The sequence below is a fragment of the Ovis aries genome, chromosome 11, assembly GCF_016772045.2.
Source record: "Ovis aries strain OAR_USU_Benz2616 breed Rambouillet chromosome 11, ARS-UI_Ramb_v3.0, whole genome shotgun sequence".
Classification (NCBI taxonomy): Eukaryota; Metazoa; Chordata; class Mammalia; order Artiodactyla; family Bovidae; genus Ovis; species Ovis aries.
In genome coordinates this window covers 26,930,131-26,942,560 of record NC_056064.1, presented here as the reverse complement: position 1 = coordinate 26,942,560, position 12,430 = coordinate 26,930,131, and the positions used below count along the sequence as shown (strand labels likewise).

At 54.3% G+C, this 12,430-nt stretch overlaps 1 protein-coding gene across 1 annotated transcript; it reads right to left on the bottom strand.

The window, feature by feature from the left end:
• Positions 1–360: 360 nt before the first annotated feature.
• Positions 361–12,418, bottom strand: ACAP1 (ArfGAP with coiled-coil, ankyrin repeat and PH domains 1). Its single transcript, XM_004012645.5, has 22 exons — positions 12,157–12,418; positions 11,567–11,624; positions 7,681–7,800; positions 7,457–7,510; positions 7,303–7,361; positions 6,884–7,067; positions 6,712–6,756; positions 6,519–6,614; positions 6,331–6,405; positions 6,130–6,239; positions 4,894–4,945; positions 4,708–4,808; positions 4,298–4,421; positions 3,996–4,207; positions 3,344–3,413; positions 3,128–3,222; positions 2,859–3,031; positions 2,120–2,292; positions 1,471–1,580; positions 1,278–1,388; positions 865–914; positions 361–554 (listed from the first exon to the last, which is right to left on the bottom strand). Exons 1-22 carry the CDS (start codon positions 12,207–12,209, stop codon positions 454–456), a joined length of 2,226 nt encoding a protein of 741 aa, XP_004012694.3. The 5' UTR covers positions 12,210–12,418; the 3' UTR covers positions 361–453.
• Positions 12,419–12,430: the final 12 nt, after the last annotated feature.

The window sequence follows — 12,430 nt, the reverse complement described above, 5'->3', positions numbered from 1 at the left end:
TTCCTTTTCTGTCACTCCCACGGGGAATTCCCGAGGGGGCGGGTGCTGAGCATCCACATTCCAGGGATGCCTCCGGGCCAGGGTGGCCTGAGCCAGCCTCGCCATCCCTGCCGGATGCCAGCCGGCCCCCCCTCCCCAAGGCTAGACCCAACCCACGCCAAGCAAGCGGCCTCCGCCTGGCCGGACTGGTCTGGCCACGTCGCCTGAGCCCGCGAGCCCCCGCCCTGGAGGCCGAAGCTCCCACTTCACTCCCAGGAGTTGCCCCTCCAGTAACTCCAGTTCGAAAACTCCCAATCGCTCCTGCACCCCAAGAGTCGCAGTGCCCTATCTCTCACCAGCCGGAAAAGGGTGGCCAATAAATGAACTTTGAAGAGCAAAGCACAAAGGCTTTAATGGAAAGGGCGGGCGGTGGGGAGGGAAGGGATGGTGGTGCGAGCCCTTGAAGGCCTGGGATCAAAGCGTGTGGAGGTCCTGACTACGCCGGCTCAGCTTCTCCGGGTCGTCGGATGCCATGAGGGAGAAATCACGGAAGATGTCAAGATATGTCTCGTCTCCTGAAGGGAGGGAGAAAGGGCTGAGAGGCTGGGTCCTAGCACGAATAGCACAATAGGGACAGCCCGGCCTGGTAAGAGCACGCGCTTCCAGCGCGGGTGGAGGAGATGTCTGTACTGTCAGGGCAGCGCCCTCGCCTATTCTCTGCTTTGTTTCAAGGACCTGGAGCGCAGGATGCGCCCAATACGTGTTTGTTGAATAAATAATGTAATTAACTAATGAAGCTGAGGACAGGGAGTTGGGGACAGGTCACCAGGGGCCAGAAGCCCACAGTTACAATGTTGCACAGGGCGGAGGGGAGGTGTACTTTACCAGCCTGGCCCTGGGCCGCGTCGGCCTCCCGCATTTTTGCCAATCGTAGCCTGAAGGGGGAGAGAATTAAGGAATGGACGACATTCTCACCCCACCCCCACCCCCACCCTCCCAGCCTTTGAGCTGGGTTGTTTCATTCACCTGTTTTCCCAGGGTCTAGTATTTTACAGATTCCTGACAACGTTAATGAATGATGCCTCTCTCAGAATAAACCCACCAAGGAAGGTGAGTTTATCCTGTCCTCTCCCCTTCCTACTCCAAGCCTCAGTCAACACCTGGAGAAGCCTTTCTCAGTCTGGTCCAGGAGCTGGCCCCGCCCCTTCCCAGGCCCCGCCTGGCAAGCTGGGGTCTGGCGTGAGCCCCGCCCAAGTGGATAGTGCAAGCGCGAGCCCCGCCTCCCCAGGCACCCTCACAGAGTGACGATGTCAGCGTTGGCTGTTTCCACGGCGATGGTCAGGGGGTCTCTGCCTTCAGAGTCTCGAACTCCCAGATCGGCCCCCCGTTTCAGAAACAGGCAGGCCAGCCTGGACAAGATAGCCAAGTTCAGCGGGCCCCTCACCCTGTCTGGAGCCTTCCTCCTGAGGCCATCATCCCTGTCATCCCTACCCCGTGTGGCCAAGAATGGTCGCGTGGTGGAGCGGGCCCCGGCCTTGATTGTCCACCTGGTTCACGTTTGCCCCGTTCTGGAGGAGAAACTCACAGGCCAGAAGAGAATTCTGCATGGAGAAATAGAGAAGGGGAGAAACCATGGCAAATTAGAGACAAAAGATATTTTGGAGTCGGGTCAGTTCAGTGGTATGGGATGGCAGGCTCTGCCTTTTTTTTTTTTTTTTTTTTAAGCTTTATTTATTGACGGCACCAAGGGACATCTGGGATCTGTTCTCCAATAAGGGACTGAACCCACAGCCCCTGCCTTGGAAGTATGGAATCTTAACCACTGGACCACCACCAGGGAAGTCCCTCTGCTCTGGCTCTTTACATGTTATTACATCCATAGTATAACCTAATAAGGCATGTTATCCCTATTTTACAGATGAGGAAACTGAGGCACAAGGAGGTTCACAGCTGTAAGTAGTGAGGGTCTGGATCCAAACCCAGGTTTCTCAGCCTCCAAATCTCACCCTCTTAGCAATCTAACTCTACTGGTTATCACTCCCTAGGGGCTGGGGCGAGGGTTAAGAGCTGGGACCAAGGTCAGGAGAGGGAAGAGAGGAGGAGACCAAACGTGTTGTAGGGAGGTCACCAAGACTCTCACAGCAGCTGTGGCCTGGATCAGTGGTGTGGCATTCTCCTGACCCCCGTTGACCCAGTTGACATCGGCTCCATGGGCAAGGGCATCAGCCATGGTAGGAAGGGATGGAGGGTGCCCAGCAGCTCGAAAGAGCAGGGCCCCGGGGTGCAGGCTCTCCAGGTCCTCAGAGGGGGGCTCTGTGAAGGGGAACCAGCCATGAATCTGAGAAGGAAACCCCCAGCACAGACCCCTGACATTGTGATGGGATAGGTCACTTCTCAATTGTGGGGAGGACTCCAAGACCAGAAATTGTGGTGGGGGGTGATAGAGGGTGTGAGAGGATATGGGTGGGTCCCTAGGCATATAGTATAGACAAATCTTTCACCTCTTCCTGTCTGACCACCTCAACTGGCAGGGATGATGGGGATGAGCTGATCGTCAACCTCAGCTCTCTTGATTCCCTCTCTCTGGCCAAGCCCCCACCCTCATCCACAGGCCTCTGGAGACCTTCACTCATTCTGACTCATCTCATGCTGTTGGCACCCTCCACAGCCCTTCCTGCTTCCTCCCAGCCCCATGGTCCTTCCCATCCTTCACTTTAATCCCCGAAACTCTTGCCTTATAAAACCAGTGCTGGTACAGTCTGGCCCCTCGGACACTCTCAAGGGGAGGACCTAGACCCGGGACTCTGTGCCTCCTCAATGGGCTTGGCACTGTGCTGAGTGCCCAGCAGGTGCTCACAGATGCCCAACCAACTATATACCTGGCTTAGAGCTGAAGCTCCCCGGCTTGGGCCTGATACGCCCCGGCTTTGGGGGCACAGGAGGATGTCCCCTGGGGGGCCCCCGGCCACCTCTTCGCCCTCGAATCTCGGGAAACTTGGTCAGGAACTTCTTCTCCACGTATTTAGCATGAATCCAGGCCTCCTTCTCTTGCCTGGCGGGGGAGCGTTGCAGGGGAAGGAGACAGTCTTCCCTCCTCTTGTCCTGGGCCCTCCCTCCCTCCCCACATGGAGGGTGGCCCCAGCCTCACCGGGAGCAGCGGGGTCCTGGCTTCTTCACAGCCATGGCCTCAACTCGGGCTTCATAGATCTGGTTTATGACGACATTTCCCAGCTCACACATGAGCTGCAGGTGGCCCAGGTGGAGACAGAGACAGACAGGTAGGGTGTGGGTGAGTGTCTGAGCCTCAGGACTCTGCGGCCCTGCCCTTACCCAACCCCATACACTCAACAGCATCCCAAGTCACCTTCACGAGTTCTGGCTCCCATGAGTCAAGGGTCAGAGACCGGACTTTGGAGAAATGAACTCCAAGGCTCCTAGAGAGCAAGAGGGGATATGTTAGGCCCTCTGTGGGGGCAGCTGCTACTCCTGGAAAGACTTCAGGGGCAAGGTCCTGTGTGGGGAGGCCCATGCAGATGCACTGGGCCAGGAGGCAGAGGGCAGCCAGGGCCACGTGCTCTTGACCTAGATCAAGCAGGATTCTGCCTGTTCACCATTCCCTCTCCTCCCTTCTCCTCATCTTCTCCAGCCTCCTCCCCTCTCTCCAGGCATTCTGGCCTGGACAACTCTTGCCATGCCACTCCCCTCCCCGCTCCCCCCTGAGGGCTATATAGACCTGCTAAGGCCTCATAACATCATCTCTCTCTGCTTTTCATCAGCTCCCCAACCCTCAGCAGTCCTAACCCCACCCCTCCTCCAGACAAATGGATCAACTCCCCTGGGTGTCCTCCTGCCCTGGCCAGACCAGGACACTGAGGGCCTGGGCCCACCTGGGTCCACCTTGGGCCCCAGAAGCTCAGCCCAGGGAACAGGCAGAGTGTGAGAGGAAACCCAGGAAGTCTCCTGCCCCCAACCCAGGAGGAGCAGGGGCCCACGCTTGGGACCCGGAAGGGAGAGACCTGTGAATGCCAGAGCACTGAATGCAGAGGGTGACGCCAAGGTTGATGCTGGCCCACTCGGGGGCGGGCTCCCGGCAGTCACAGCACTGGGCATTGCCATCCACGCTCTGCACCTGGGCTGCCACATGTCCCACTCCACCAGGCTCCCTTCCCCTGGTCAACCCGCCAGGGCCCAGGGTGGCAGCGGAGCTTATGGCCAGGTGTCCCGAGCCCTGTGGGGATAGGGGAAGAAAGAGTGGCTGCAAGGGAAGGGATCTCCTAGCTCGCTGGGCAGCCCAGCCCTGCACTGCCAGTTAAGGTACCTGGCCTAGACCCCGGGGGCTGTCATCAAGTCGAGCCTGGCTGAAGGCTGTGGCGATGCTGCTCTGCACGGCGCTGACCCACAGCTGCATGAGGCGCTCTGAGTCAGCCTGCAGGAGGCAGGACCTGGACCAGAGGGGAATGGAGAGCAGGGAGGGGTCTAAGCCCTGGGGAGTCAAGTGGCAGGATGGGCAGGCTGACATTCAGCGAGTGTGTGGCGGGTGCCAGTCATATGGAAATACCTCTGTACCAATTGGTAAATACCCTTCTAGATACGCCCCTTTGCCCTATACTCTCCCCTCAAGTTGACCACAACAGGTTAACATCTGGGGCAGCAGGAGGGGCCTCCAAGACCCTTGCCAGCCGGTAAGATTGAGACACACAGGCCATCACCCCTGGGCACTGTACTCACTTGCTGGGGGACACGACCTCAAAGCAGAACCGTCTTTCTGAGTCAGGACAGAGCTTCACTGTGCAGAGACGAAGGTCATCCACCACCACAGTCACAGGGTCCTGGTTGGGGGAGGGCAGATGTCCAGGTAGCCACAGCAGGGCTGAGTCCTCCTGGGGCCCAGTACCCAAGACCCAGCCTACTCACCTTGTACCTCTTCTGATAGACCAGTTGGTTGCTCTGAATAGTGAACCAGCGTCTGGAAGAGGTGGAAATAGCGTTCATGATGTGGGGGTATGGCTCAGGAGAGGGACAGGAGGAATGTGGTGCTCTCAGCTTCACAGAATCTCACTGAGAAGAGAGCCCTGGGCTGCCCATCCCAGGAGATGTTGCAGAGGAGGGGCATCTGGGGACACGTGAGGGGTGCTGGTCACATCTCAGCACCCAGTTGTGATAGATTCACAAAGACAAGTTTCCAGCAGATGGCAGTAAAAATGCTTTGTCTAATAACATAAGTCCATTACTACAACATTTTGGCAAATATAAGTATCTTGGAGAAGGGGCTCCGTTTCTTAATTTGCACAAAGATCCCTCAGGGGCCAGCGGTGGCCCTGGAAGGGGAAGGGGTCACATCAGAGCAGGTCACCACCCTGCTCCACACCCTCCCGTGGCGCCCCACTTCCCTCAGAGCACAGCCAACGAGGCCGTCATGATTCATACCCCGTTAGCTCCACCTGCATCTTCTACCACTTCCTCCTCCCTCCCTTTGTCCACACCCAGGGCCTCCCCTCTGTTCCTTGAACGCTCCAGGTTCCTCAGGGCCTTGGAAGGGCTCCTCCTTCAGCCTAGAACATTCTCCCCCTATATATCCTTCCAGTCCTCACTCAGCAGTCACCTTTCCAGGAGGCCTAGACTGACCACCCTACTCAAAGTCACAGCTCCTTTCTGGCTGCGTCCACATTGCTTCTTTGTTGTTTTTTGCCTATGGTATTCTTACCTTCTAAGATGACATATAATTCACTTAATTACCATGTCACTATCTTTGCTGATGGAACATAAAGTCTCTGAAGGAGGCAGCGGGGGGCGGGGGCGGGGGGTAGAGGCAGTCTGTCTGTTTTTCCTGGCTGTATTTAACACATGGTGTGTGCATGCGTGCATGCTCAGTTGCTTCAGTCATGTCCGACTCTTTGTGACCCTATGGACTATAGCCCCCCAGGCTCCCCTCCCCATGGGATTCTCCAGGCAAGAATACTGGACTGGATTGTCATGCCCTCCTCAGGGGGCATGGGGGATCTTCCCAACCCAGGGATTGAACCCAGGTCTCCTCTGGAGGAGGATTCTTTACCCACTGAACCACCTGGGAAACCCCATTTAACACACTATAACCACTCAAAAATAAACCCAAAACCGATGGTTTTGGCCGATTGGATGTTCACTCCTCACCTGCTCCAGGTCTTAAATGCATTGCTGGCCCTTTTGAAGAGATGTCCTTCCATGACCAAGCCACCAGGCCCCTCCCTTAGGCTTGGCTCTGGCTCCTCCCCACCCAGCTCCTGGGGGCACAAAGTGTCAAAGGGCAACTGAAGGGGCCAGAGACCAAGGCCCCAGGGCCATCCGCCTCCTGTCTGCGGCCCCAGTCCTCACCTTCTGTTTTAGCAGCACATGTCTCTGCTCCATGTCCCTCTTCTCACGGGCTGAATTCAGGACCAGCTGGTGTAACTGAGCACAGGAAGAGTATCATCAGATGGCCCCAGCCTCACCCACCAGGCCAGGAGAGTCATCTCAGAGCCCCTTCCCTCCCTCTTCCACCTCCCTGCTCCCTGGGGCTCTACCTGGCCACTCAGCTCCTTACGATACTGGGCCAGCTGGCTCAGCTCTTCGTGGCCCTGCTGGAAGTGGGTAGCCTGGGCCTCCACCAAACGCAGCACCTGGGGACAAGGTGGGCAGGGGGCAGACCCCTCTCTTTCCCCGGTCCCTCAAGCTATCAGCAGGCCCCTCCCCACCCCCACCCCCACCTCAACTCACAAACTCCATGATGTCAAACTTCCTCTTGTCCTCAATCACATTGATCTGAGAGCCCAAAAGATCTCAGGTCAGTCTTGAAGACACACACCCCACCCCTCCCACTACATCAGTGACTCCAGCCTCAAGGTAATTGAGGCCCTGGTACCCCAGGAGGACAGGTAGGGACAGGCACCTGCAGGGCATAGTCCAGGGCCCGGCCCCGGTACCCAGCTCGAGCAACCTTCAAAGCAGCTCCAGCCTCTTCTGCCTCCTGGGCCCGGCGCCTGGGAACCTCTGCATTGTGGGTAAGAGCAGCCTCCAGGCTCTCGGCCCCCCGCCAGAAATCCCGGCCAGCCTCTCGGAAGCTCCGGAGACCTCTGGAGGTGCAGGAATAACACAGAATTACCCATACACCCACCGGCCCCAGCAGAGAAATCCCTAAGGTTTATTCACAGCCTTGTAGCTATGGACACTCAGGACTTTGAGGGGATCCTTGAGGTAGGGGATAATGATCAGGCCACCAGAAGCCTCCAATCTCACAACTCCTTTATTCAGGGAGGCCCCCATGGTAGTGGGAGAGAGGCCAGAAGACTGGTTTCCCTCCCAACTCACTCCTTGACCAAGGTCTGAATTTGCCGCTGCAGTGTTTGCTGGGTGGCGTCCAGAAGCTCCTGAGGGAAGCAGAAGTTGGCAGATGGGGGTCAGGACCACAGACTTTCTTGCTTCCCCCACCAGCTGCCACACACCCCCCCCCCCCCCCACTTACAGCATGGCTGTCCAGCTTGTGGCTCAGGCTCTGAGTAAATTTGTCCAGACACTCCTAGGCAAGAAGATGCAGAGAGAGAGTACCAGACAAGGGCGGTCGGGTCCTCCCATCCCTAGATTTCTGACCTGGGACCAGCAGACCCCAGACCAACCCTCCCCTCACCTTCCCCAGGGTTTCTCCACATCCCAGACCCCACCACAGCCTGCACTGGACCCTCCACATACCGCCATCATGGGCTCTGGTGGTCCCAGGTGGGCGAGATCACAAATGCCCACAATGAAGGCCCGGCTGGCAGCAAGGTAGTTCCGCCCACTTTCCAGGAGGCCATTCCCCAGTTTGAGGAGCTGGGAAACAACAGAGCAACAAGGAGTCCTGCCGGTGCCACCAGTACCCAGTGCTGCTCCTCTCCTGTCTGACTTGTCTCCCCTTTCCCAGGGCTGAGCCCCTCCCTCCCCCACCTACACTTCTCTGCGGCCCAGTCTGGTTTCTAATACACACGAGCTGCTTTCTTATCTCGGTTTCTTTGCTCCCACTGCTCTGGGCCTGGATCAAAATCCATCCCAGTCTGACAGCGGAGCCAGTTGGTTTCACCTCCCGGACATCTCTCCTGGCCTGCGACATCTGCTTGAATCCAGAGTTCCCCAGAAACGCCATCCTCAAACAGTGTCTGGCTCTCAGGATGAAACCTGAGCTTTACCTGCTCAGTATTAAATTCTACAGAAATGGGGGATACCCTGGCTGTCCAGTGGTTAGGACTCTGAGCTCTCACTGCCAAGTGCCCAGGTATGACCTCTGGTTGGGGAATTAAGATCCCACATGCCTTGCCCCCCTCAAAAAAATCTATACAGTATTTACTGTCTGGAGGTGTCCATTCTATGCTTAGTGAACATTTCCTCATAAATAGTAATCAGTCAGCCAGGCCACAGGGTCAGGGCAGAGATGGTGCTCTTAGGGCCCATTCTGTCTGGCCCTAAATTACAAACAAGGAGGCTTAAAAAAAATAATATTGGAACCAGTCCATTCTGAAGGAGATCAGCCCTGGGATTTCTTTGGAAGGAATTGAAACTCCAGTACTTTGGCCACCTCATGCGAAGAGTTGACTCATTGGAAAAGACTCTGATGCTGGGAGGGATTGGAGGCAGAAGCAGAAGGTGACGACAGAGGATGAGATGGCTGGATGGCATCACTGACTCGATGGACGTGAGTCTGAGTGAACTCCGGGAGTTGGTGATGGACAAGGAGGCCTGGTGTGCTGCGACTCATGGGGTTGCAAAGAGTCGGACACGACTGAGCGACTGAACTGAACTGAACTGATAGTTACTTTACAATGTTGTTAGTTTCTGCTGTACAGCTAAGTGAATCAGCCATTTATATACACAAATCCCCTCTTCTTAAGATTTCCTTTCCATTTAGGGCATCAAAGAACACAGAATAGAGTTCTCTGAGCTATGCAGTGGGTTCTCATGAATTATCTATTTTATACACAGTGTTAATAGTTTAAATATGTATGTCAATCCCAATCTCCCAGTTCATTCCACTTGCCTAGGAGGCTTGATAAATAAAGGACCAGTGATTGGCCTGAGGAGGGTCTCTGGGAGGCCCCTGTGGCAGTAGGAATAGCCTGAAGACTGGTTTCCCTCCCACTCACTCCTTGAGGTGGCCGACTCAGAAGCCAGAGCTAGGTTTTCTGACCCCTGGTTCTTTTCACCTGCAGGAACTGCATGGCTCCTGGAGATGACACCATTGGTTCCAGCCTGAGTCACTGTATCTGGGAAGGGGCAAGAGTTCATGGAGCCTGTCAGTTCAGCCTGGGGATCTAGAGACCACCAGGGCAGTTCTATGAGGAAATCTTGGGTAGCAGGGGCTCAGAAAACATGGGCTACAGAGGTTTGCTCAAGGAACTTTTGTTAAACTGAAAAACACTTTTTCAGGCTAGTGAAGGCTTCAGGGAACTATAGCATGACTTGAAGATGGCTGGCAGGGTCAGTAACGGTCAGGAAACAGACCACAATCAAATTTTATCAGATGTCACCCTTGAGTGTCCGTAATAAGGGACAAGGACTCAGAGGATCACAACTCCCCTGCGGGACTGAGTGTCCAGTTTCTCCCTTATTCACCCTGCCTGCCCAAATAGTTGAATAAGGAACTTTCAGAAGACTGAACTAGTGACAAACTGGTATATCCATACAATAGCACGGGCTCAGCAATGCAAAAGGCATGAGTTCCTCATCAACTATTAATGAACTGCTGATAACTACTGATAGGCCACAACTTGAATAAACCTAAAGACATTATTTTGAGAGGGAAAAAAAAGGCCAATCTTGAAAGGTCACATACTGTATGATTCCACCTAGATAACCTAGAAATGAGAAGTCTAGAGATAGAAAAGAGATGAGTGGTTGTCATGGATAAAGAAAGGGGTGGGGACGGAGGGTACCATTATAAAAAAGCTCAAAAGAGTTTCTTTGTAATGACAGGAGTTTTGTATCTTGAGTGTGATGCTGGTTATAAGAATCTATACATGTGATAAAGTGCCACTGAATTATACACAAAGATTTTTTTTTTAAAGAGTATATTCAGGGATTTCCCCGGGTGGGTCCAGTGGCTAACACTCCGTCCTCCCAGTGTTAGGGGGCCCAGGTTCCATCCCTGCTCAGAAATTGGATCCCACATGCTGCAACTAAAGATCCTATGTGCAGCAACTAAGACACAGCACAGCTAAATAAATAAATGAATTTTTTTTAAAAAGGGTATATGCAAAGCAGGTAAAATCCAAGTGAAGTCTTTAGACAGCTTACTGTATCATGCTAGAAGCAGTTTCCTGGTTTGAGCAGTATACTACAGTTATGGAAGATGCTACCATTGGGGGAAGCTGGGAGATGGGTGCCTGTGCCTCTCTCTGCTATTTTTGCAATTTCCTGTGATCTGCAATTAGTTAAAAATAAAAAGTTTAACTTAAAAATATATGTATATATTCATGTGTACAACTGTGTACAACACCAGAAACTAACACAACATTGTAAATCAGCTATACACCAATTTAAATGTATCTGTTTCATTAATAAATGTATCTATTAGTTGGTTACCTACTAACTTCCAGGTCATGGCAAAGGCCCTGGGGATTGAGGGGGGGGCGGGGGAGGGGAAATGTAAAAGTCCCTCATGATGCTTCCAATCCAGGAGAGAAAAGTAGACAAGAAACAAACTAGGCAAGTGGGACAGACACAGGCTAAGGGAACCCCTGTGACTCCCGCCTTTGCATAATCCTCACTCCTTGAGTGTGGCTGAGTAAGGATTATGCTTCTCACCATGTGGCAAGGGCAATAGGATGGTGCCCCCAAATGACAGAGGTAACGGATTTGCCCCGTGATCACATTCTGACATACACTGATGGCATCTTGTCAGCACACGCTTGGGAAAGCCTACTACTGGCCTTGAAGAAGAAGCAAGCTGTTATGAAATAAACTGTCTATGGACAGGGCTCGGGGCCAGGGAACTGTGGGTGGCCTCTGGGAGATGAGGGCCTCAATCCCACAACAGCAAGGACTGAACTCTGCTTTGAGCAGAGCAGAGCACAGTTAAGCTGTGCTGACCCACAACTATGCTAATACCTGTGCACTATTTGAAGTCAGGGAATGTGTAATCATTTGTTATACAATAGAAAACTACTACAGCAAGTAAACACAGAACATAGTTGAGATAAATGTTGTAGAGGGGGAAAAAAAGCCAAATAAGGGGGATGGGAGCGTGGTGCTGCTTTTGTAAAGAGCAGCCAGGAAGCCAGGAACGCCTGACTGCATCGTGTCAGTGTTTTACTGATTTGTTGCCCACAGTCTGAGAGTCCCCTGAGGGCAGAAACTTCTGGGGGCTCAGGGTCCCGCATAACACAGGTCTTCAGAAGGAAGTTCACAGGTGAGTCTTGTTTTCCAAAATTCCGAGCTCCTTAAGGATACAGAACCACCTTTTGGTTTCTCTGTAGCCCCCAGTATCCACCCAACCTGGTTAATGTTTGGTAATCTCCAGAATTTATACTTAGTCTCTACTTTTCTCCCCAGCCCTACCCTTCTTGTCTCACTCGCACCCTGGGTCACCCCTCCACATTCGGATCACCTTTTCCAGCCGGGTCTCCAATTCTGACACTTCGGCTTCCACCAGCTCGACAGAGGCTCTAGGAAAGGACGGACAGTGTCATGGGAACAGAGCTTGGGCCTATCTGGTCTGTCCAGTCAGCAGGGTCAGGGGTTGGGGTTGGGAGCCGAGGGTTTGGACAGAAGAAGCTGATGGGTTAAGAACTTCCCACCCACCCGCTCTGGCTCGCTCACCCTGCACAGTGTGGGAGCTACTAAGGCCCAGGCCAGAGCAGGAAGGTAGAAAGAGGGTGGATGTGGCGAGGGCAGGAAGTTGCTAACCGCCCAGAGCAGGTGCTGGGGGAGGGGAGGGGTCCCCAAGAGAGGGAAGAGGGAGTGCCAGCTCTGGGGTTGAGAGAAGCTGGAGGGACCCCCTCCACACTGGCAGAGGGTGGCGAGCATCAGAGCAAGGGATCTGACACCAGAGGTATGGCTTTGACTTCTATGCTGGATCTTGCCCCTCTGAGACCTACGCCCTGGAAAGACATCCTCCGTCCAACATGGGGAAGGTTGTGTATATTAGGGAGTGTCGGACCTCCCCACCTCTGCCCCTGGACACCTGTGTACACTTACCGGAAGCGGGGTGAATCCTTAAGACACTCCTCAAAATCCAGCTTGACCGTCATCTCAGCTAGACCGCTCCGGGGCCAGTGGGCCCTCGGGCCTGGAGGGGGAGCTGCAAGTATGGGCACTCCCCTCGCCTGGGGATGTGCTGATGAGGGAGGAGGGGAGGGTCCTCCCCTGGGGCGAGCCTGGGGGTGGGGGACAGGATTCTTTCCCTAGGGGCAAGGGGTGTCCTAGGAGAAGCTCTCACCCCTCACTTTCAGGCAGTGCTGGGAGGGGTGGA

Excerpts from the sequence above, each read along its gene's own strand:
- ACAP1 (XM_004012645.5), bottom strand. The coding sequence starts at position 12,209 with ATGACGGTCAAGCTGGATTTTGAGGAGTGTCTTAAGGATTCACCCCGC. Across the intron at positions 7,801-11,566 it reads TGGAGACCCGGCTGGAAAAG|CTCCTCAAACTGGGGAATGG; the intron begins GTGATCCGAATG and ends GTTGTTTCCCAG. Across the intron at positions 7,362-7,456 it reads ACAAGCTGGACAGCCATGCT|GAGCTTCTGGACGCCACCCA; the intron begins GTAAGTGGGGGG and ends TGCTTCCCTCAG.